The sequence below is a fragment of the Myotis daubentonii genome, chromosome 1, assembly GCF_963259705.1.
Source record: "Myotis daubentonii chromosome 1, mMyoDau2.1, whole genome shotgun sequence".
Lineage (NCBI taxonomy): Eukaryota > Metazoa > Chordata > Mammalia > Chiroptera > Vespertilionidae > Myotis > Myotis daubentonii.
Window position 1 is genome coordinate 210,987,569 of NC_081840.1, and position 25,636 is coordinate 211,013,204.

The 25,636-nt window shown below is 42.7% G+C and overlaps 1 protein-coding gene across 1 annotated transcript in view; it reads right to left on the minus strand.

Annotated features, from left to right (window-relative positions):
* Positions 1-261: 261 nt before the first annotated feature.
* The window catches only part of NWD2 (NACHT and WD repeat domain containing 2), a 152,149-nt gene continuing 126,774 nt past the window's right edge, over positions 262-25,636 (minus strand). Inside the window, exons 4-7 of the mRNA XM_059673624.1 lie at positions 17,872-18,075; positions 14,498-14,642; positions 8,284-8,873; positions 262-6,349 (exon numbers count right to left, since the gene is read on the minus strand). Of these exons, the coding sequence (XP_059529607.1) occupies positions 2,417-6,349; positions 8,284-8,873; positions 14,498-14,642; positions 17,872-18,075 (4,872 nt within the window). The 3' untranslated portion in view covers positions 262-2,416. The remainder of the gene's footprint in view (positions 6,350-8,283; positions 8,874-14,497; positions 14,643-17,871; positions 18,076-25,636) is intronic.

Sequence of the window (25,636 nt, forward strand, 5' to 3'; positions counted from 1 at the left end):
TTCAGCTATTCTCCCTAGACCTGGGTTTCTAGGTTGCTTCATCTGTAAATTTGGAATACTACCAGCACCTAACACATAAAGCTATTGTGAAGATTACATGGTTTAGTACATGCGTAGCTCCAAAAATAGTGCCTGGTATATAAATAGTAAGCACGAATAATTATTATTATTATTACTAACAATCTCTAACTACATCTGCCTAGGTTGGGAGAAAAACAAATGCCACACAAATTTACATAGTTTATCTTTTATTCATACAAACAATACATACACAAGACTATATTATTTGAAGACTGCAGTAATTTTCTAGTGTAACAACTCTGTAACAAAATTTAACTAAATGTAACATTTATGAAAATATAAATCTCTGATTGGGTAATTCTTCCCAACAATACAAAGTTTACATAAAAACATTCAATATGAGCTATCAGTTTGCAAACAAGTTAGGAAAAATCATTCAAGTCACTTGTTAAACTCTATTGGCTGTTACACAGAACATTCACACACTACACTTAATCCATCTAGGCATTTAATTCTTAGAAATGTGTGGCATGGAGTCCAACTGATAATGACAGGAATAATCTGTGTTGCCTCTGAAGTGCTAAAAAAAAGCATCGCCTCATACAGTAAATTCCAGGTGATCTGTACCTGGGCTGGGCCTTCTCTGGGCACTACCTCCCTGGCTGGTAGCTAGACCAGGAGGGACATCCTGACAAAAGTTCTTTCACTATGGATTGGGTGTTCCTCTTTGAATGACATCTCTTTCCAACAATCAAGATGTCACTATATATTTTTTCTTACATTGCCCCCCTACATCCCTGTGAGGGCTATAGCAGGGATGCTACCATGATCTTTATTTTACACTTTACAAACACAGTACAGCAGGGAGGTGACAGATCTGTCTACGGATATGTGATGAGTTCATGGCAGTGTGGGACCGAAAGCGAGTCAGTTCCTTGTTCATTATTCTGCCTACTCAAGTCACAACTGCCCCTTTCAAGCAAAACCAAACCACCGCTACTGACACCCTTTGGAAAGTTATCCACAGACATGCCACATGAAGAAAATCACTTTCCCCTTTCGGGATGTAATGTTTTCTTTTACATAGGTGACGTAGTTTTTTTTAAAAAAAGATTTAATCCATCATGTCACAGCTTCTTCTGCTGTGACATGGAGAAAACTAGAAAAGTCTTTCTGAAGAGTCCTGGAGCGGAAAGGGAGACAGATAAAGAAGCAAACACACAGTGTGTAGAAGTAAGAAAGCGATTACAAACAGGGACAATAAAGAGCCTTTGGACACCCCGAAGATTTATGGGATATTATAGCACAAAGACAGGCATCTTCCATTTGTCCCAGAGTATTTGGTCACCTATCTGGGTTTTCCAAGGAAAGAGGAGGAGTAAGAGTAAGGCAGATGTCGTCAGTGTTTCATAGATGGCGTGACGAGAAAGCGTTCCTTCTGTTAAGATTTACTGCAGGGATTTAGGAAATAACGTATGCTTCCATACTGAACAGCACAGACTTCTGTTACTATGATGATAGAAATGAACAGGTGTTTGGACCAAATCTGTAATGCCCTTTCCGAAAATCTCCTCTGCACCCAGCACACGTAGGCATTGCAAAAAGACATGAAAAGATTGTGGTTCCTTAGTAAATGTGTTCTTTTGCAGCCCAGGAAATAGCTTCAAAAACCATATGTCCCGTTATACAGAAACCTTGGCATGCAATTGTCGCAACTGTATTTTCACGAAGGCTGACTCTGCGGGTTCGGTAGCCCTGTGACGGTGGCAGGTAGCTCTCGTCCCAGTCCAGTTCATGGCCTCACATTGCACATCCTTTCTCTTGGGAAACTGGGAGTACATCTGGTCATTTTTGATACATGATTTTGCACTGTTGGGCCTTCCTTCTGAAGACTGGGTTTACACAGTTGTCAGGATTGTAAAATGTAAGAGAAGAGATTAAGGCTGTGTTTACTTATGGCCGCACAATCACTGGAAGTCAAACAGCCCTGTGTGTCCGCGATCTCATCCGATTTCTATAAAACCGGTGCCAGTCCAAATGATCCAGCCTCTCGCAGCTGGACCCATGGTCTGAGTTATGTTGCTTCTTCCCCCACAGTATTAAAACCACCTTCTCTCCCCAGGTGATGTAGTCATTGAAATATGATTTCTACAAATTCTCTAGGAAAGTCTCAAGACTTCAATCCTGGGTAAACATGACAGGAAGGACAAACACCAAACCAATTTCCCATTTCTGTGCATTTCAGGAGCATGTGAATCATTCACACCGGGACTCGGGCCTCTTTCTTGTCTGTTAAGAAATGAGTCGTTTATCATTTGGGATACGGGAGATACTCCGCCCACCGCTCTTTGGTACCTGTCTCGCGCGTCTCTGATGAGCAGGAAAAACCTTTCCGTCAGTTATCAGGGCCATAGCTGTGGCCCCTGGGTTCCAGGGCAGCACACACCCGGTCGTAGCAAGAATTGTGTTTCTTGGAGGGCGTCGCCTCGTTGGGCTCCGTGGGCTCACTCACCGTGATCGGACTGTCTCTGGCAAAGACCTCAGTAGACTCTCTCCACAAGCAATCCACAGACGCCTTGAAACAGTAGCTGCTACACTTTGCCCTGGATGTCTGTGTCGCATTGTTGAATATCTGCCTGCTATTCGACGTGGCGATTTTAATCTTCAGGGCAGCGTCCACACGGTCCACCACCGTGTAAATCCCTATGCTCCCGTCGTCAAAACCCACCACGATGTGCAGGTGCCTCTGGGAGAGGGCCAGAAACGTGGGTGTTTTGTAGAGGGAACAAGCACCGATATTTTTGCCGTCGGCCAGTCTCATGACAATGAGACTGGAGATGGCACCATTTTCATCCTCGTCTTCCCCGCTGCGGAAACAGATGTACACCAAGTAGCGACCATCTCGAGACAGCCTCTGCCTCCAGATGACCCCGGAGGCGTGCACCACCCGCAGCTTACCGCTGTGCAAATCTAGCACGTTGATGTTTTCATCTCCCCGGGAGATGATGCCTAACTTTCCGTTGGGAGAAATTTCAAAATCCTCCAGGGTCTTCAGGAAGTTGTTGGGAAGCTGCACGCGGCGACAGATCACCTCATCCGTCAGGCTCCAGATGTTCACCGTCTCGGCCGACGTGATGAACACGATGATGTCGGGGCAGTCGGGGATGAGTTTGAAGCTCACAATGGTGGTGCCATCCTCGCAGCAGAACTTCTTGGTGATGCTCCCTGTCCACAGGCTGACGGCCAGCACTTTGCTTTGGGTCATGCCCACCACGAAGGTGTTGGCAGAGGTGATGAAGGCGTTCTGCAGTGAGGTCAGGATGTTGCAGACGCGGTGGCCCGTGGCCAGTCTCCAGACCCGCGAGGCGTTCTCCTCGCACAGAGACACCACAAACTGGTCGTTGTGTGTGATCAGCAGCTGCGATATCCGCTGCCCGTTGATTCGGAAGAGGTTGTCCCCACTGCCGGTGTGCCAGACGTACTGGCTGCTTTTGTCATCCGAGGTCACCATCACGTCTCCCGTGGACGTCAGCACGCAGTGTTCCACCACGCCCTCGTGTTTGAACACTGCCTCGATGAACCCGCTGCTGAAGTTCCACTTATGCACACAGTCCGAGCCGTCCAGGGAGTAGATGATTTCCCCCCTCGTGGGCAACACCAGGCTCTGGATGGGCTTCCCGGTCTTGTCTATGTTGGACATGGCCGTGATGATGTCGACGTCCCAGATGGACAGCACGCCGCTGGTCGATAAAGAGAGCAGCATGTTGTGGCGACTGGACTTCACCAGCTTCACGATGGTGCCCGAGACCTCCTGCAGGCTGGCCATGCATTGCCCCGTGTCCCGCCTCCAGAAAAACACGGCGGAGGTGTTCTCCATGGTCGCGATGATGCAGTCTCCGTTTTTGGACAGCACGGCGGATATGAAGCGCTCGTTGTGCTTCGCCCTGAACTTCTCGGCCACCTTCCACATGCCGGTGTCCAAGAGCTCAATGCTGAGGGCTTTACAGATCAGAATTGCACTTTGGTCCTCCGACAGCTCGATGCTGACCACCTCGCTGTCTTCCCTCCGGCAGTCAAAGTCGTCGGTCAGCTGGGGGCTGGAAATGTCCTCCGTGTTCCAGACGGAAAGGCTCCCCTCACTGTCCACCATGACCATTTCTTGAGCCGTGTCCAAGATCAGGAGGAATTTCACAAAGCCCCCTGAAAATTCGGACGTCACCGTGCATAACTTCTCTCCGCTCCCTAAGTGGAAGATGGTGGTGGTGTTCAGGTACTGCCCACAGAAAGCATATACCCCGTCCAGAGAGCACTGCACACACGTCACTTCGTACCAGCAGTGGAACTGGTAGAGGGGCCATCCGTAGAGCAGATCGATGACAGTGACGTCTTTGCTGGCTTCGAGCCAAGCCAGGGCGTGGTTGACGGACAGTGTAAACCCATTGATGTAGGTGGAGCCACTTCCATGCTTGGTCCCTTTGATCTCCACTTCGGACAGAAGGCAGGAATTGACATTGTCATAAATCAGCAAGGTGTTATTGGTCGTAGCCACCACAAGATACTTTTCGTCCCCGCTGAGTTTCATGCCCAGGATGACGGACTGGGCCGTGGTGATTTGCCTGAGAAGCTGACGCGTTTCCACATCCCAGGTGCTGATGGAACCGCTTTCTAAAGCCGTGAGGACAGTCCTGGGGTTACAAGTAGGCAGGATCTCGGTGACGTGCAGGTGGCTGGACGCCAAGGGAAGACGCTCCGGGCTGTATGTCACGTCCATGGATGAATGTAGCGGCACAATGGAGCAATATTTGGGCCCGTCCTTGTCACACTCCAGGAGAAGGTGTCTCAGTTTGGGCAGGGAACTGAGGACAGGCAGCAGCCTTTGCTGAAGCTCTGCTGAAAGGGAGCCGGGAAATGCAATGACCTTGCTTTTGAGGCTGCGGAGGGTGTTGGCCAGGAACTTCATCTCCTTCTCTTGCGAGTAGTTGTAAGCCAGCTCGATGTCCGACAGCACTTTGTCGAACTGGCCAATTTTGATCATGGTGTAAAGCCAGCTGAAGTTCATGATGATGCCGTAGAGCAGGTCATCGGTCTTTCCACACCTCGTCAGGTGGTACAAGAGCTCGGACATTTTCCGATGATTGACGAAAAAGATGTCGGGCTCCAGTGGATTACACTGGAAAACCCAGGGCTGGTCTGGGGCCTGTCTGTCAAATGAAGCCTGTTCCATGAAGTGCTTTTCTTCCTCCAGCAGGCTTCTGCTCTCCAAGTCCAGGCAGCCATTCAAGTAGGGGTCTTCGAGGCAAAAGGCTTTCCTCCTGCCCCCTGACCAGACCCCCAGAAAATAGTCTGCCAGGATGGTGTGCATTTCATGCAGGTGACTGTCTTCCTTCAGATACAGCTTCTGGGCTATGAGCTGCAGGTGTCTATTGGCCCAGACCAGGAGTGTGACGTTCTTCACGTGTCTTTCTATTAAGTATCCACTGAGACCCTCCTTGAGCCTCGCAATGTACAGGTAAGGTACTCTCAGGGGATTGGTGGGCCTGGTGTGCTCATTGAGCTCATTCATGACACTGTTGTCGAGGGCCAGCACATCCTCCAGTTCCATTTCACTCAAGCCCATCTTGGCCATGGTGATGTAACCAAGTGCCCTGGAGACCAGTTTCTGGCCACACTTCTTCTCCAAGGACCAGAAGAGCTGCTCTATACTTTCATGAACGGTGACACACAGGGAGGATTCATCGACATCTTTGTGAGACCGCCAGTGTCTCACCTCCCTGAAGGTCAGGTTCACGAACATGGGCAGCGTGCACTTGGAGAACGCGTTGTTCACGTAAATCTGCTGGCCCGAGGTGACCTTCCTTTTGACTCGCAGCAGCTGGTGCTTGAGGACCTGGCTGCACATCTTCCTGTCCCGGGGAATCAACTCGATGTAATTGTTTTCCTCGTGGATAAGGCACCTTAGTTTCTGCAGGATCCCGTGTTTGTTGGGCAGTGTGGAGAGGACGACCCGTACGAAGCGGGGAAGGTGAGCAGGGAGCCACCAAAGCTTCCTGGCCTCGTCACTCTCTGAGAGCTGCTCGAGGGCGTCGAATATTATTACTAGAGGTCTCTGCAGTGAAGACTCATTCAAAAGGTTGATAAATAAGTCACGGAGGTCATGAATCTTCTTAGGGTAGTTTTGAACCAGACACCGGTAGTTCACTGCCAATTGTTCGCAAACACTCAGGAGGAGCGTCCTGAGGTCGGTACTCATGTCCGTGCTTCCTAGAAATCGCACAACTATTACTGGGTCTGATTCTGGTCCTGTGTGTTCATGGAGCCAGCCATAAGCCTAAAACATAAAGGTGGCGTTTAGAATGGTAACACATATTCACGTGGTCATATACTGCAACATCTCTTCTCCAGGTCAGACTTCTGGGAACCCGGCCATGCAGAAAGTCATCTAGAACCAGGAAACGGAAGAACCTTCTGGGAAGGTCAAAGAGCTGTCACAGAGCTCACGCCCTAAAATCTATAGGTGAGACCCTCAGGATCACTCATCTAAAGGTAATAAAATAGTGAGTAGTAATATTTCACCCAAAGGCAACGTTCAGCTTGTGGTCTAAAAGTTACAAAGTGGTTCATAAACAGTAAATCTGAATATCTAGTATGGTCATGACATTTTAAAATGCTGAATCTCATTTCTGGGCATGGTTGTTGGCGCATAGTAGGTATCTAGTAAGTGTTTAATGAGTAGCTTACAAAATAATTTATGCTTATATCAAGTCAGATATTTTCATTAATTGGATCACATAATACCATATATGGTTGAACAAATTTCCAGTTAATTAGAATGCAATAAAAGATAGTGCTAAAATGACACTGAATATAATCTTTTATGCTTCAGAGACATTTTACTATGTTGTGATGCTATGGGGTCATCATGATTATTATTTATCATGAAAATCTGGTTAAAAGGGTTTTGCTAAATTTGTGCTTTATAATAGTTTACTATATAAACAGGAAGTCATCATTCTCAATGATCTCTCTGTAGAGAACCCGGGAATTCCAGTGTCATTTAACAGAAGTGGAAACCGAGGTCCGGGCTGGAGAAATGACTTGCTTGGAGTTAAATGGTTATCAGCAGACAAAGTTGAAGAAGTTAATTTGACTTTCATTCCAGTTCTCTCTCTCTCTCTCTCTCTCTCTCTCTCTCTCTCTCTCTCTCTCTCTCTCTCTCTCTCTCTCTCTCGTTTGCTGGGCTATGGAGAGGATCTTGGTAGAAAAATACTACAAATGTGTTGTTGACTATCTAGGAGCCAAGGAAGTGACAAGCTAGGAAACAACTTCTCTGAGAGATGCTTAGCTAGGACAAGGGGTGTGGCAGGGAAGGACCTCCAAGAAGCCACGAGGCGGCCTCAGAAGAGGCAGAAGCAGCTCTCGACGCCTGCCAAGACCAGAGGGTGCAGGGCCCAGGTCAGAGCAGTCTGGTCATGCCAAAACTTTCTGGCCACTTTACCTTTCCTACATCCCCTCCATTGCAACCCTATAGGGCTCATAAAGGTGGTTGGGGTTTGGTATTAGGGAAGGAGGGGAAGAAGTGCTGTGTGGAAAAAGGAAGGAGCCCTGGCCGGTGTGGCTCAGTTGGTTGGGCATCATCCTGTGCACCGAAGGTTTGTGGGTTCAATTCCCGGTCAGAGCATATGCCAATGGCGTGGGCCCAATCTGATGTTCTCTTGCTCCCTCTCCCTTCTCTCTCTCTCTCTCTGAAAATCAATAAAAATCTTTTTTTAAAAAAAAAAAAAGAAAGAAAAAAAAAGATGGCCACGTCCCTGCCTACCACTGTAGATACTTTGCTTATGGTAAGCCTCAGCTGGGGGAGAGAAATGTAGACTGAAATTTTAATTATCATCTTCGACTGGAAATATTAGTTGTGGAACTGAGACTGATTTCATGTCCAGAAGCAACTGGAGGGTGTGTCTTTGCTGAGGGGTGAGGAGAGCTGTGAGATGCGCACTAGTTTCCATTCGAGTGCAGGCCAGCCCCACAGTGGGAGTCTGAACAGTGGGAGAAAACATCAAGCTGTCCTATACTCGCACCCTATGAGTCTTCCTCTTTCAATACATCCGTTAGACCAGCAAAAGGGAAACACTGAAGTGTCATCCACAAAGATTAATTATAAACCAGATAGTAAACACAGAAAATGGAAATGAATATGGTCAATTTGACGTTTCCCAAAAGTAAGTTTTTTTTAATAAATATGCACGTAAAAGAGTAGGCTTTTACCTTCTTGGCCACTTCAGCTAGCAGGAGTGTCTTCCCCGTGCATGGTCCACCGTATATAATAAGTGGGTTGATGTACCCGGTTTTGCTCGGGAGGATGTATTTATGGACTCTGGTTAGAGATTCGCACTTGTACTCATAGAAAGAGGCATATGTTTTACATAACGAGGAATGCTGGAGGATTTCGTCGTAGAGTGTATCAGTCTCCGTGTCAAAATTCTGTTGTACCGTTGCCTGAATTATATCGATCATGTCCTCATAAAATTGTTTACCAAGACCTTCTATGTAGTGATTTTCTATTTCCTGGGAATAGCCAAGTTTCATGTCACAATGAGTAACAGACGTGTATACTCTGAGATTAGATGACGCAACAATCGTAGGAATAAATTCGTCCCTGAGTTTTATCAGCTTCTCTTGGGCTTCTGGGTCCCGGATAATCCTCGGGTCTGTCCCAGTGATATCCATGTATTTTCCCATCTCTGGGATTTTCACAAAACGCTCAATGTTAGCAATTTTCCTAATGTAGCAGACGCACTTCTTCAGGAATGCGGGAGTTTGCTTGCCTAGGGCGAAGTCAAACTCATCCTCTATAGCTGAAAGCAAACAAAATCAGCTTATTGCATGAAACAAAGAAGCAACAGACCGTCAGCCCAGCTCTTAACTCTCCAGTCCTAGTGGCAGATTATTCTATAGAATAATTTCTTCATTCCTTAATTTCCTATGTGTGTTTCCTACACAGCCTGGAACCCAGAACAATGGGTTTTAAATACAATTCTTTCATTCTCTCCCCAGTAGCAAGGAGAGGTTGAACATAAGCATAAGAAAGAAAGAAAGTTTATATTTAGGTTACTCCTTCCTTACTTTCCTCTCAGACGTCAGGGGTCTAAGAGTGAAGAGCAGGGCCCCATTGCGGCCAGTTAAGAATGAGGAAAGGCCAAATAACGGATCCAGTTTACTGCTTCCTGGTCAGTCTCCCCTTTACATGTACCATTTTGTTTGAGGTGCATTGTACCCCAAACAGTTACGGGTAAGTATCAATATAAAAAGCATGTTTAAAATACAATCGTGTCTGATTATTGATCAATCTGAATTATCCATGTCACTATTAAACCACATTATATCCATCAGATCAGGTATAGAAAAATGTCTTAGTATGTAACTTTATTTCTTCTAAGATAAGGCTTATAAAACATACTAGAGGCCCGGTGCATGAAATTCGTGCATGGGGATGGGGATCCCTCAGCCCAGCCTGCACCTTCTCCAATCCAGGACATCCCTCTCACAGTTCGGGACTACTGGCTCCTAACTGCTCACCTGCCTGCCTGCCTGATCACCCCTAACTGCCTCCCCTCCCCCCCACCAGCCTGATAACCCCTAACCACCTCTGCCTGCCGGCCTGTTCGCCCCCAACTGCCCGCCCCTGCCGGCCTGGTTGCTCCACACAGCCTGCTGTTTAGTTGTTTGGTCGTCCCTCACTAACCCCCCTACTGGCCTTGTCACCCCATGCAGCCTGCTGTTCGGTCGTTACCGTGAGGGCATCCTGGACAATTTGCATATTCCTCTATTATTAGTATAGATGCTTACATACAAGTAAATATACATTATAAATCACTCAAGGCTCCATAGGAACATTTAAAATGAGATCCATCATAAGTAAAACATCACTTGTGCATTATTTTAGGGAAGAAAAATAAAAATGAATGAAATGAATTTTAAGGCATGCAGTCTTTTTAAACTGCCCACCTGCCTTCACTTCCTTCTTTCTTCTCTCCCTCCCCCTTTGCTTTCCTTCATCCAATTCGTCTTATTGAGCACCTACTATGTGCCAGGCATGCTGCTGGTTGCTCAGGATGCCATGGAGAGAAAATAGACAATGCTGAGAGAAAAAACCTTTATGGAGCTCTCAGTCCAGTGGAGGACAGCAGACATGAATCACAGAGAACCACTAATAAATGTATTATGATTGTTTCAGTCCCAGAAAGGAGGATTACATGGTGCAGTGATGGAAAACAATTGGGGGTGGGGAGGAGGGTGACCCTAATCCACTTGGAGAGGCCAGGAAAGGAGGTAAGTACTGAATTGGAGTCTGATGGGAGCATGGGGTGAGGGGATGGCGCTCAGAATACATAGGGCTGGTTATAAGCGGAAAACATTGCCATGTGCTATCCACAACTCCAACATCAAGTGAAACCTAAAACATACTTGTATTCTATACAGTGACTATTAAGGAAGGTGGGGATTTTATTTTAAAATGATGCCTTTTAGTGGGATTCCCGTAATAATAATTCTTCAGTGATGATAGTGATTGATCAAAATTTGCGACTGAAGTAAGAAGATATGTTTATAGCCACCAGTGTTGAGTGAGCTGTGTCATTTGTATCAGTATGTTTTACTAAGGGTTTTCATCAGATAACTTGATTAAGGAGGCCAGTCTAGTGTTCTTTTTATAGAAGAGCAGGGACTTCTTATAATGTAAACTGGGAAAGATTCAAGAAATCTTGACTTTATGAGCTCCTGCAGAGAGCAGCCTTTGGCCCACATCTTTTCCAGGCGTCTCTGTATAATGCTAGGGGTCACGCTGGATTGGCTGGATGCTGCATTCTCAGTATCATGAAGAGAGACAAGTGGCCAAACCATAATCTCTACACATAATGAATGATAACTGGATATGCACTGGTACCTCTGACTCCTGAAACAAGTCAACTGTAACCTCACTGACATGGGTATCACTCCAGGGACAAGAGTGTATTCCAGGGTCAACTGTAGTATCCTATACAGTGGGGCCTTGACTTACGAGTTTAATTCATTCCATGACGGAGATTGTAACTCAAATTACTCGTATGTCAAATCAACAGTGAGCGAGTGAGACACGTGATACTGGGCTGATGTTGTGGCGTTCACTGTGACGTTCGCTGTGCCAACTAGCGGTGGGGTGTCTGAAGCTGGCTCATAACCCGAATTTTAGCTCGCAACTCAAAGCAAAAAATCGGCGGAGAGATGGCTCATATCTCGAAAAACTCGTTAGTCAGGACACTCGTAAGTCAAGGCCCCACTGTATAATAAAAAGCTAATATGCAAATTGTCCCCTCAATGGGGAGTTTGACTTGGGGGCTGGCCTGCCAACGACCCTTCCCCCCAGCTGGCCTGGCCTGATTGGCCAGATCAGGGCCGGCCAGCCGGACCCCACCTGTGCACAAATTTGTGCACCAGGCCGCTAGTATTTTATATTTTCAGAAATCTTGAAAATATGAATACCAGCAATCAGGAGTGTTGATAATAATGCAGCATAGAATGAGATACAGATGAAGCAAGTTGGTAGAGCCCCCCCTAAGCTTGGCTTGGGGGAAAAAGAGAGGCTGTACATAAGAGTGCCTGGTTGATGGTCTAGACCAGTGGTTCTCAACCTGTAGGTCGCGACCCCTTTGGCGGTTGAATGACCCTTTCACAGGGGTCGCTTAAGACCATCCTGCATATCAGATATTTACATTATGATTCATAATAGTAGCAACATTACAGTTATGAAGTAGCAACGAAAATAATTTTATGGTTGGGTCACAACATGAGGAACTGTATTTAAAGGGCCAGAAGGTTGAGAACCACTGGTCTAGACCTAATAAATATACCTGAATAAAAGAACCATCAAAGATTAAGTCAATTCTAGAGTTATTTTTAGAAGCAAAGTGCATCGTCATGATTTCAGGGGACTTTTATGAATAATTTCTGATATTTACTTGTCTATAAATATTATAAACTTCTCCCTTCCTTACTATGCAGTATTGGTTTTCTCTCCTTGCATTTTTCTTAATATCCAAAAATTGAACCAGTCACAGCACCTGGTAAAGGAAACATTGGGAGGATATACCCAGCCTGATAACTAGCATTCATGAGACATTATTCTCTCTACTATCCCTAAAACCCCTTAGTTTTGACTGTAGAGAACCATTTTGAGGTCTAATTTATTTCTCTTCCTCTCCTGTTATATAAAAATGTAAAACTGGAAATGTTGTGAAAATTACATTTAAAAATAGTACACCTTTCCAGGTTCTAGTTAGAATTCATATTTTCAAGATTTCTGAAAATATAAAATATAAAATATTAGAGGCCAGGTGCACGAATTCATACATGGCTGGGGTCTCTTGGCCTGGCTGGTGATCGGGGCCAATTGGGACGTCTCACCTAGTCCTGATGGGGCCCTCAGAGCCGGCTGGCGGGAGCGGGGTAGGGACCCCAGGAGCTTGGCAGGCTAGGGGGAGGGGCTGTGAGAGGTTGGCTGGCCACGGGAGGTTGGCTGTGGGAGCACACTGACCGCCAGGGGGCAGCTCCTGCATCGAGCGTCTGCCCCCTGGCGGTCAGTGTGCATCATAGCGACTGGTTGACTGGTTGTTCTGGTCGTTCGGTCATAATGGTCGTTTAGGCATATATATATATATATATATATATATAGATAGATAGATAGATAGATAGATAGATAGATAGATAGATAGATAGATACTACAGTTGACTCCTGAACAACATGGGTTTGAGCTGTGCAGATCTAGTTATATGTAAAATTTTTTCAATAAATACATACAGTACTGTAAATGTATTTTCTCATCCTTATGATTTTATTAATATTTTCTTTAGCTTACTTTTTTTTTGTAAGAAAACAGTATATAATACATATACAAAATGTGTTAATTGAGTTTTTATGTTATGGTAAAACTTACAGTCAACAGTAGGCTATTAGTATTTAAATTTTGGGGGTGTCAGGGTATGTGTGGATATTTGACTATACAGGGGATTGGCACCCCTAACCCATACATTGTTCAAGGGTTATCTGTACATCCATTTCAAAGAGTAGGTATTTCTCCAGCAATTTTCATTATGCAGATATGGTCTTAAAATGAGTTTGAAATGTAAAATAAATGTAAAAAACTGTTCTGAGCATGTATATCTTTAAGCAATGGAACCCCAAGCAGAAAAGAGATGACTCGTAGTAGTTCATACTACATAGCATGAAATTATTTAGCTTCCTAAATATCTATGTGAACAGAGTTTTTTAATGTGGAGAAAATTAGAAGAAAGTGTTTGGTGATGAAATATCTGAACCCTTGAGCTGTATGGTTCTGAAGAGAGGATGCCTTCCCCAAACTGATGTTTCTTGCCAAGAATAGGAAAGCTTTTGCTGTGGGCATTATTTTTTCCAACACAGCATGCTTTTAAAACAGGGTAGTTTTTCCTTTGATAACGATGAAGAACCAGAGTCTCAAAAATGGATCAACAAGATCCCAAAGGAACAAGGATGTCTGTTCATCTGTGTATTCTGAAGACAGTACTCATTCCTGCCAATTTCAATGTTTTCAGGAAGACTTAAAATAAGACCTAATTTTTGACAGCTTGCAGAGAATGACTTGGTCCGAACTATTTATAATTTCTCTGAGCTGGAATCCATGTATCCAGGGAGAATAGTATCAAGTGCTGTTTAGGTTTTCACAAATGCTTTGCTATCATTCTCTAAACCAATCTGAAAATGCAACTACGGTTGCTTTTTCTTCAGTAATTCTTTACTATCGATTTTCAAAACAAATGCTACACTGCTGGCTCTGAGTCTTTCTGTCAGTCAGCTCAAACATCATTTCCTTATTGCCCACTCCATCTAAATCTGGACCCGCTCATCCTTCATCAGGCCTTATTAGCCTATTACTAATTTGTTCTATACACATCACTTATCTTTTCTGAAATGATCTTGTTCATTTATTTGATTACTTGCCTATCATTTATTCTCTGCCCCCCCCCCCTCCCCGCCCCACACACACACTAAAAAATAAGTTCTGGGAGAGCAGAGACCTTGCCTTCCTATTCATGATTGTATCCCTGTTGCCTGGTACACAGTATAAACTCAATGAATACTTACTGAGTGGGCAAGTGAATGAATGAATGAATGAATGAATGAACAGTTTAACTGAGTAACACTGGCTGTGTCTGGTCTATTATATCCAGCCTGCTCTGACTTCTTTCAAAAAGCACATTTTCTGGAGAAGTCCTCAAGTAAAGTAAAGGCTTATCTATGAGTTAAAAACAAAAGAACATTTGTCTCTCCAAGAGATGGAGACATTTAGGAAAATTAAATTTTGCCAGGTAGTAAGTAAAATTCAACTTGCAGAACCATGAAAGGGAAGCAATGAATACATCTATTATCTATCTGTTCCTTAGTGCACTGAGGATCTACAAAAATTACCTGAGAACAGGTACCTCTTAGCTTGGCTGTGCTTCATTTTCCCCTGTTCGTGTAGCAGTTTCACAGCAGCCTTAAATACCTTTTTGATCTCATCTGAGATTTCTTGCCAGGTCTTCTCATTCTCTGCATGGGCAGAAGGCTGCATCTATGGAAAGGGAAAAGTGAGATGCATCTTAAAATCATCAAAGAAACACTAATATTGAAGAGCAAAAGAACTCTTATTATATGAGGGTTATTCTGTGTGCCAATACTATGATATTATCTCACTTGATACTCCCACTAACTCCAAAAGTTAGAAATTATTTCCATGTTGTATGTGAACTTGCCCAACTTACACAAGGGTGTGAATCCAAATACGATGTGTTTGCTGGGCTTTCTTATTATTCCATGTAGTTCCCTCTTGATTTTTGATACAAATGTCATAACAAAACCATCTCTTTAATATTCTCTAAAGAGGAGGGAAAGTTAAAGGGGAGGTGCTCATATGTTATAATTTAACTAGAGGCCTGATGCATGAAATTCATGCAAGGAGCTTGACCCTTGCAGCCACGGAGGCTTGCCTCAGCCCTCGCAGCCCTGGCTTCATCCGGAAGGTCGTTCGGCTGTCCAGTCTAATTAGCATATTATGGTTTTATTATTATAGAATGTTTTTTATTGTTTCTTCATTTGTTTTTCTGATTCTCTAGGAAATAAAACAGGAGGATTGCCTACCAAGAAAGTAACATTCATATATTCATTAAAATCTTTTTGTTCAAAGAAATATTTGAAAGGAATTTTCACAAAGCCTGGAATATTTTCCCAAAATGGAAAGCAAAGGTAAAAATTATAGGCACTTTATAGTGTATCCATGACTGGGCTCAATAAAATCAGATTTTGTAGGAACTGGAAAGAGTAAGCTGTCATTCCTGTTTTGAAGTTCAAAGTGTGTGGCTCCACCTAAGATAATCCCACCTTTGATGCTACCTCCAACCACACTTTCTCTCTATTTGCTCTTAGAGGAGTTTTAGTGGATCCATGCAGACGATCCCTGGCTCCAGAGAGGTAGCCCAACACACAACAACATTCTGTGTGTTCCCACTCATCCTTTCAAAGCCATTAACAAATTTCCTTTTCCTGCCTGCTCTTCCAAAGTATTTAAAAATGTTTTATGTAGCCCTAGCTGGTTTTGCTCAGTGGTTGGAGTGTCGGCCCACGGACTAAAGGGCCTCAGGTTCGATTCCTGTCAAGGGCAATACTTCAATTGCAAGCTCCATCCTCGTGTCCCTGGGGTGTGTGTGGGAAGCAACCAATTGATGTGTCTCTCTCACATCAATGTTTCTCTCGCTGTCTCTCCCTCTCCCACTCTCTCTAAAAATCAATGGAAAAATATCCTTGGGTGAGGATTAACAACAACAAAAAGTTTTATGTCTACAATCAATTGACAATAATTCTGAACTGTAATAAAACTAAAATTTAGATGAATGACATGTTAGATATTTTAAGATGCATGTTACACAACTTATGTAATAATTTCAGGCCAACATTTTAAGTAGATGACTTAATACTATTTTTGTAGAAAACTAAATTCACACTGAAAATCAGAAATGTTCCCAGATATGCAATTCAAAGGTAACATAGCTGAAAATTGGAATATTAGTTTGACACACACACACATACACAAGCCATACATTCATATTTAACAACCATTTATGCAGAAATATCATGTGGGGTTTAGAGAATAATTTGAATTTCCCTAGAGGATCATAGAGTCAAATGAAGAAGGAATAACTAAAACCAGCAAAACAGCACCACGTGAGCAACTGCTCCCAAACCACCATGTGGACCTGGTTTCTCGGGGGATCATGTTTTGATAGCTACATTGACTAGCTACTACCTTTACTCTTGGCTCATTTAACTGGGGAATGGTTTGGGTTTATCCCAGTATTTCTCTCGATAGAAGCAATATGCTTGCAGATAATTACTTTGAAAAATGCATGTGAGGGAGAAGAAATAAAATCAAGGATTCTGACATGATTTCATATTGCATGGAGAAAATGCTTTATGTTAAATACTAGAACAACCAATATGCAAGCTCCTTCCATGAAGAACTGTCGCCAAACCAGGGCTTGCCTCCTCTTAGAGCTGCCTGGGGCTAATGTACCAGGCTGTCCTCTTTGGAAGAGGGATGGAATCTGTGCCTCTTTATCAGTCTCTCTTGCAATGAAGAGACCCACCCATTTTCTCTTCCCCCTTCATTTAGTTTTAGGAGAAACATGGTAGGTACAGTGAGGAACCAAGTTGGAGAGGGGACAATGATGTTTCCATCATACTCATGTATGAGTCAACCTCACTCCAAGATGCTTCTTAAGATTTAAGAACATAAAGTAAATTTGTATGAAATGTTAAAGAAAAATATTGAATTAAAAAATAAGAAACTACAAAAAATAGATTTAAAAATACCATCCCAGCAATCAAACAAACCAAACCCAAACAAACAAACAAAAAAACCTTTCACAAAATTAAAAGTACAACTGTTGAACTTGAAAACTCACTGTATGGACAGAGTGAATACAGCTGAAGAAAAAATACATGAACTGGAAGAAAGATCTAAAAAAATCTTCTGGAAAGAAGCAGAGAGATAAGAAAATTGATAATGTGAAAGAGGATTAAGAGACATGGAAGACAGACTGAGATGGTTTAATGTCCATCTAATTAAAGAGCAAAAAGGAAAAACAGAGGAAATAGAGGAAAGATTATTTGATGAGATGGTGGCTGAGAACGTTCCATAACCAATAGAATATATGAATTTATAAACATAAGAAGCATGGCATTTATTAATCAGAATAAATAAAAAGACATAGCAAAATGGGAAAAATAAGAATATTTTCAGATTAAAAAACACTGAGAAAATGTATCTCTTAGTTGAGCTAGTGGACCTTCCAAAGGATATACTTCAGGAAGAAGGAAATGACCCCAGAAGGAAAGTCTGAGGTGCTAAAAGGAAAAATGAGTAGAAAATGGGAAGGTTTCTGCCCTGGCCGGGTGGCTCAGGTGATTGGGGTGTCATCCAATACACCAAAAGGTTGCAGGTTTGATTCTCAGTCAGGTCACATCCCTAGGTTGCGGGTTTGATTCCTGGTTGGGGCGTGTACAGGAAGCAACAGATTGATGGTGTTTCTCACCTCTCTCTCCCTCTCCCTCTCTCTCTCTCTCTCTCTCTCTCTCTCTCTCTCTCTCTCTCTCAAATCAATAAACTATCCTTATGTGATGATAAAAAAAATTAGGTTTCTTAGCTTTGGATTTTATTGTTAAAAGGAAATTTAGGGCCCAAAAAGAATAACAGTGAGTCCACCACTCCTGGATGACATAAGCAGTTTAAAGTAAGGGTAACTTACTGCATTTTTGTTGCCTTTCAGCATTTCTGATTTGGGTCTGAGGTAATAAGCTGCTGGCACCGAGTTCTCATCTCGACAGTACCACTCTTCCAGTAACTTGGTCTCTAGCTTCGCCTCTATGGCCGCGTCCAAAATCATTTCAAACTCTGAGGCCTCCACCTCTCCAGGGATCCGGATGTTCCCGTATTTTTCCCCTAACAGTCCCTGTGTTTCAACAAGAAAGTTCAGGTTAGCGTATCATCAAGGAAGTTCATGTTAGTATTCACATCATGAAGTCACTCAATAAATAGGACAAATAGGTTACAATGAACATTGTGCCACCAGTTTCCTTGTGTAATGACAATGGATACTTTTCCCCCCATGAATTATTTTATAAGTAAAATTAGATGAACTACATTGAAATTATAATAAGTTCTTCACATATTGAGAAATGAGATTGCATATCATTTTAGACATCCAAAATACAGAATTTTGTAGCAAATTTATTTTCCTGAAGTTTACATAATACAACAAAAGTTGCTCTATTCTTAAGATTTTTTTTGGTTTGTTTATGACACAGAAAAATGACATGCTGGACCCTGAAATATCAAACATGTAAGCTCTCAAACAAAATATGTGCTTTTTAAAAGTTAATAGTATGATTAAAAAATTACTGATTTCAGAGAGGAAGAGAGAGGGAGAGAGAGAAACATCAATGATGAGAGAGAATCATTGATTGGCTGCCTTTTGCATGCTCTCTACTGGTGATTGAGCCCACAACCCAGACATATGCCCTGACCTGGAATTGAACCATGACCTCATAGTTCATAGGTAGATGCTCACCCACTGAGCCACGCCAGCCAAGCAGTTGTATGATTTTTAAGCCCCAGATGTACCCAGCTATAAATAAAAGAAGTATAAAATCATTGAATGTGATGCTACTATCAACCTCACTGGTAACTGAAAACAATTCAAAACATGAGCAAGACATCATTTTCTTACTATTAAATTGGCAAAGGAAGATATGCTCAATTTTATGTGAGGGTGTGAGAAAATACCCACATGGCGCTGATGGGTGTGAAAATTGATCCCACACTTCTTTGGAGGTTATTCTGGCAATATGTACTAAAAGCCTTAAAAATATATATAAAACTTTTGACTTGGCAGTTTTTCTTCTAAAAATTTGTCTTTAGAAAATAATGAAGAATGTACTAAAGATTTAACAGAATATGTCTGCTGAACCTGTTTTAACAGTAAAGAGCTGGTATAACAACCTAAGTGCCCAGCAAAGGGGGGCATTGCAATATTTTATAACATCTTTATCCAAAGGATGTATCAAATTATGTTCTAGAACTCTATGAACATAGAATTTATAACATAGAAGGGTGTTTATAATATACTGTGAAGTGGGAAGGTAAATTACAAAACAGTATGTGTAAGATGGTTCCAATGTCTCCTTTTGCAAGGAACTTGAATGGAGGAACTCCACCTTGGTCTCCGTTATGTCATACGGTCAATGAGGGCTCAGAGAGGGCTCTTTTGACATAAGGGTGTTCTAACTCCAACTCAGTGTATCAGCCTGAAGGCCAAGGAAAAACATTTTGATTTTAATCTGCATTTGATTTGGACCAAAGGCTATATGTAACAAAAATAATGTTCTCACTTTTAACAGTTCCTCTTCTAAATCTCTTATGTTAAACTTGGGTAAATGAGCATGATCTTTTAAGGGTAGACAGTCTAATGATTACCCTACTACCCTTGGCTAATTCCGGATAAGGACAGTCAGCATCCTCAGCCAGGGCTGACTGTTACAAGGAGTGAGGTATTAGTGCTGGGATGAGGCATCCAGCAAAGCCACATGGGCACAGTAGGGAAAAGGAAGACTTTCAACAGTAGCCACAGGAGGAATCCAAAAGGCATACAGGTGGAGTTTGGCCATGGCTGGAGGACCTGGTGGACAGGCAGAACATTAAATAGGGGACTTAGTAATCGCCAGTTCTCCCTCTCCAGGGAAGATCATGGGCTCAGCTATCGAGATCCAAGGCTGGATTCTGGACATGAAGTGGAAAGAAGACAAAACAGTGACTAGTCAAACAAGATCAGGTCCCAGGGCAGGAGTGGCATTACTGAACTAGCAATTTACAGATTGTTGATTCTTCACCTTCTGTCTGCTCTAAATAAGGCTGGTCTCAGAGGCGAGGGCAGGGTCAAGTCTATGGATCAGTTTCTAAAATATGCTCAACGGATTATCTGCACCTGGATTACCCAGGGGCCTTGTTAACATATAGGTTACCAGATCTCTTTTTAGACCTAAAGGACACTGTGGTTAGGGAACCTAGGAATCTGGATTTTAAAATCAGGTTATACATGAATCTAGAATTTGGGACCCACTGCACCAGATGAGGTCACATGAATAATGCTCAGCAAGCACTGAAGGGGCAGGACGGGGAACACAGCACATCACTACAAAAATCGAAGGCTATTTAAAAATAATTATTCATTTGAGTTGCACAGCTGGCACCAAATGCTATAATTATTTGATCATATAGCAAGTCAAATGTTCCTTAGAGATTGCCAGAGAAGAAAAAATATCCTCATCCAATTCAAATAACAAATATATATTGAGTGCCTACTATGTATAAAGAAACTCCAGAAAAGTAATAATGTGCTGTAGGCTTAAAGTTACTTATTGGATTGTTCTCTCCTTTTCCTTCTCTCTATCGATTCTTCCTGTAGGTGGAATGCTCATAAATCATGAAGCAGTTACTTTTCAAGTGTCTGAGACAGGATCCTGCCTCAGACTTATCTTACTATTTGAGAAATAGCACCAAGAGAAATATGAAAAAAAGAAGATTGCTACCATACTTTTCAGGAAGACTTTTCTGGGTTCTGTGTGGATATAGCTCTAAGGTAACACATGAAACATGCCTTCATTGGCCAAGCCAGGGAGAGGCCATTTAGAGAAAGAGTTAGTCCAAGTCATTTGCAAAGTCCATCTCAAATGGTCAGTGGCTCAGAACAGGGGTTGAAATGCAGGGCCAAGTCTAAGAGGCTAGAAGTAAGAGTGGAGGCGGCAAGATGCAATCTGGTCTTGGTTTCCTAATCAGCCCATTTCTTAGCTCTGTAGCTATAGGGAGTGCACATGGATGATCCAGGGCAGTCACAGAAATTAAGAGCCAGAGGCCTCCCTCTCTGTTCACAATGGCAATAAAGCATTCACTCCCACCAGCAAAAGAGAATCAGATTTTCCACATCTTCTGACCTCAATGTTTAAGAAGCTCATTTTTTCACTTAAACCAACTTTGTCAGTTTGTAGGAGAAATCTGGTGGAGAGTTGAGGGGCTATATTTGATTTTGCATTTAGGTCCATGTTTATCAATCTGCCTGTGCGGGAGAAATGCATAGGTCTGGAATAACGTTCAACTTTTTATTGGATTGTTTAAACACTCTATCAACACATATGGACATAAACATTCGGGGTTTCACCAGTCTGTAGAAATCCAGAATCACCTCTCCCACCCACCTGGTCAAGTGTAAAAACATATTTAAATTGGCCCATTAAACACCGAAGATAAGTCCTATTCCATCAATCTTTTGATGAAACTCTTGAAATTATGACATGTTGGAATTGGCTTCCGGCAGAGATCTGTCGGCCAAAAGAGCCATCTGGCTGGAATAGCAGTGCTGGAAGCCACCATCCTTTCACTTAGCAACTATTTGTTGAGCACCTAATGTTTAGGATGAGCGACCATTTCGGTTTGCTTAGGGCTGTCCCAATTTGAGCACTGGAAGTCCCAAGAACCCTTCATTGACAGGCAAACCTGGGCAGGGTGACTCTAAGACAATCACGGTCTTTTTTCCCTTTGAGCTTCCATTCTAGGGGAGCCATCAGATAGGGGCATAACTCGCTTTATTGCGCTTCATAGGTCTTGCATTGTTTACAAACTGAAGGCAAGACCCTCCACCAGCAAAGCTATTTACGATTCACTATATTACCATCCTTGCTTTATCGTGGTGTTCTGGAACCTGCAATATCTCCGAGGTTTGCCTGTCTCTGTATGGGTTCGATAGCTCAAGGGAGAATTACAGAGTAGAAAGAGAGAGGGCTGAGGGCACTAACCTTTATGTGGGCACAGAAGCAGGAGGAGGAAGAGTGGAATGGTGTCATAGGAGTTCAGAAATTAGAGAATGATAATATTGAAACATTTACTAGTATACAGAGCTCATATAAAGCAGGGGGAAATAGACAAAGGACATGAATAGGTAACTCATAGAAGTAGAAAAATAAGTGCCAGTGAGCATGAAAAATAATAATACTCAACTCTATTAACAATAATAGGACTGCAAATGAAAACATAGGTGGTAAGATTTCTTTACTTATCAAACTCATAGAGGAAAATAATGCCTAGCGGTGTGTAGGTAGCAAGTAAATGGGCACCCTCAGACACAGAGCACCAATAAAAGTGGGTGTAACCTTGCCGAGAATATAATGTAGCTGGAGGTACAAAATTCCACTCGTAGAAATATACCCTACTTTTTGCCTGAAGATTTGTGTACACAGAAGCTTGGCAATTTTTAGCTTAAAGCCTTGCCTTATTCTATAAGAGATTTTTACTGGTGTTAATATAAATAAGAAAGCTGAGTAAAATTGTCCAACATAGCTACTAACTCACATAATGTGTGGGAACGAATTCTGTTCAAATTTCTATTTTTTCTAATTCTGAGAAACTAAAAAAATAGAGAACATACAAATCATAAAACAATTATCAATGGTCCAAATCCCAGCTTGACAACTCAACATTTGGTCATATTTTCAAAGTGATTTTTAAAAACAATTCATAGACTGCTTTTCAGAACAATTTTAGACTTAGAGAAGAATTGAGCAAATAGAAGTCCCCATTTACCACCCCTCCTCCACCAACTTTCCCTATTTTTAACACCTTACATTGGTTTGGACCATTTATTACAGTTACTGAACCCATACTGGTACATCTCTATGAGCCACAGCCTGTAGTTTATTCAGTTTGCCGCAGTTTGTCCTTAACGTCCTTTTGTTCTAGGATGCCACCCAGGACCTCATATTACAATTAGCTGTCCTTTCTCCTTCGGCTCCTCTTAGCTCTGACAATTTCTCAGGTTTTCTTTCTTTTTGATGATGTTGACCATTTTGAGGAGTAGTGGTCTTGCCTTTGGTAGGAAATCCCCTACTGGAATTTGCCTGATATTTTTGTCATTATTGGACTGGAGTTAATGGCTTTGGGGAGGAAGATCATAGAGGTAAGTCAAGGTACTTACTGTCAACATAACTCAAGAGTGTTGATATTGACCTTGATCACCCGGCTGAGGCAGTGTTGGCTGTGTTTCTCCACGTAGAGTGACTGCCCCACCTCCTTCCCATTTCCAGGCTGTTCTCATTAGCAGGAAGTTGCTTTGTGCAGCCCACACTTAAGGGGTTCCCCTCCTTCAGGGTGAAGAATCTACATAATTTTGAATTATTTTGCACAGGAGATTTGTCTCCCCTCATTTGTTAATTTTTTTCAATCATTTAGGTCAGAAGCAACTCATGAATATTTATATTTTGGGTGATGAGCTAATGCTAGTTTATTTTGTTGCTCAAATTATTTCAACTTTGGTCACTGGAAGCTCTTGTATTCGGCTCCTAGGTCTCTTTGACACACCACATGATTGTGGCAATTTCTTTTTTCTATTTTTTTTAAGAACTACTTGCTTTCTGCCACTACAAGATGCTCAGCTTCTTCTTGTGTATTTTCTGCTCTTGCTGCAGAATCATTTCTCCAAGGAGTCTTGTTCCTTTTACTGGAGAATGGTATTAGAAACCAGGGTGTGGGAGCTAGATGTGTTTGTTGCTACCCCAGTGTCATTTCTTTTAGGCCTTCTTAGCTGATGGAGCAAAGGATTATATGTGCGAATACTAAGGCATGTATGTACACATCTCTGTAAGTATTTCTGTAGGTAACCATCTGGGCTCATTATTATTATTCTTTTACTTAATCTCTACTAAGTTAAACACGAGTTCTCTATAAACTCCAAGTGTCTCCAATTCTAACCCATCACCCTGTGGATCATTCTAGACTCCCTCTTCCAGCTGATCAGTACATTTTGACTCCAACTCTGAGAAACCTGGATCCCACCATCTGCCATTCATTCCCTTGATTGTTCCATTCCAGTATGCATGTACAGCAGTATCAGGAATGTCAGCCTCCACCCCATGGAAATCGATTTTATTGACAAGAGTACTGTTCTTAAGCACAGTTCCTTTTGCCTTTCGTCTTACAGATTCCATTTGTTTCCAACTTACAGTTTTTATTTTTTGGTTAATCCTCACACAAAGATATTTTTCCATTGATTTTTAGAGAGAGTGGAAGGGAGAGGGAGAAATAAAGAGAAAGAAACATCAGTGTGAGAAAGACACATCGATTGGTTGCTAACCCACGACCCTTCAGTCCAAGGGCCAACACTCTATCCAACGGCGAGGGCTCAACTTACAGGTTTCAAATAAAAGGAATAAAACAGCAGGTTATGCTGAATTCCCCTTTGACCTGAAAATCCAGGTTGATTCCCTCCCCTCACTTCCTTTCCCAAATGCACATATTATAAGTCTGTTATATACCCTTTCAGCTTATTTTTATATTTTATATATACTAATATACATATATGGGTATTTTACTTTAAAATTTACACAAATTATATATGGGACACATTCCATATCTTTTCTCATTCTTATATTTTTGTGATGACTCCACTGATACACTTAGATATAGTGTATTCCTTTGCATAGTTATAATATCCCACCATAAGAATATTTCACATTTTCTTCACCATTTTTCTTACTATTTAGATTCTTCCAATTTCTTTTTTTGCTTTTATAAATAATACCCTACAAAATATCCCATTATTAAGCTAGCAAATATTGAGGGCATCAGGTCAGTGGAAATGGCATCAATTTATATATAAAAAGTCCCATGCTCAGATCTGATTTCCTACTCGATACTCCATAAACCATGCATTCCCTCATGTTGTAGTGCCTGCAGAGCCTGGTTCTTGCAGCCACGCCCCGCATCCAGCTGGTGGGGTCCTTGTCCGGGTTTGGGTAACCCCAGGAGGCCTGGCCCACAGAAGGCTCCCACTTCGCATCCTGCTGCCTTGCCGGGGTCAGCTGGGGTCAGCCTGGCTCAAGGGTCTCTCAGAATTGCCTGTGCGCATGCGCGGACCCTGCTGCGGCCTCTCAGAGCTGCTTTGAAAGCCTTACAAAAAGGCTGAATTGCCCATGCAGTGCCCGTCCACAAGTCCAAGAAAAGTTTCTTCTTTTGAAAGGGGGACGGAGCAGACAGGCCTGGCATGTGCCCTGTGGGCCTGAGAGCTGGACAGAAGGACAGCGGGCTCATTAAGTGGTACTGCTTCAAGGAGGACAGCAGCATCACGCTGGAACATGGGGACCCGCTAAGGAGGCCGGGGCTCCCGCAGGCCCCCTTCAAGTCTCCGCCTAATCTGTCGGTGGAACTTCACTTACACGTCCTTCTGGTATCTTGCCTAATGTTCTGTCCCCTTAGGCGGCAGTGAATCGATCCAGTAGTTTAAAAATGCATTTAAGTGGTTTTAATTATGCTCTTTATGTATTTTGGAAATTAACCCCGTATGGGATGTATCGTTGGTGACTATGTTCTCCCCTACAGCAGGTTTTCTTTTCATTTTGTTGATGGTTTCTTTGGCTGTGCAGAAGCCTTTTAGCTTGAAGTAGTCCCATACGAATGGTTTTAACGACAAG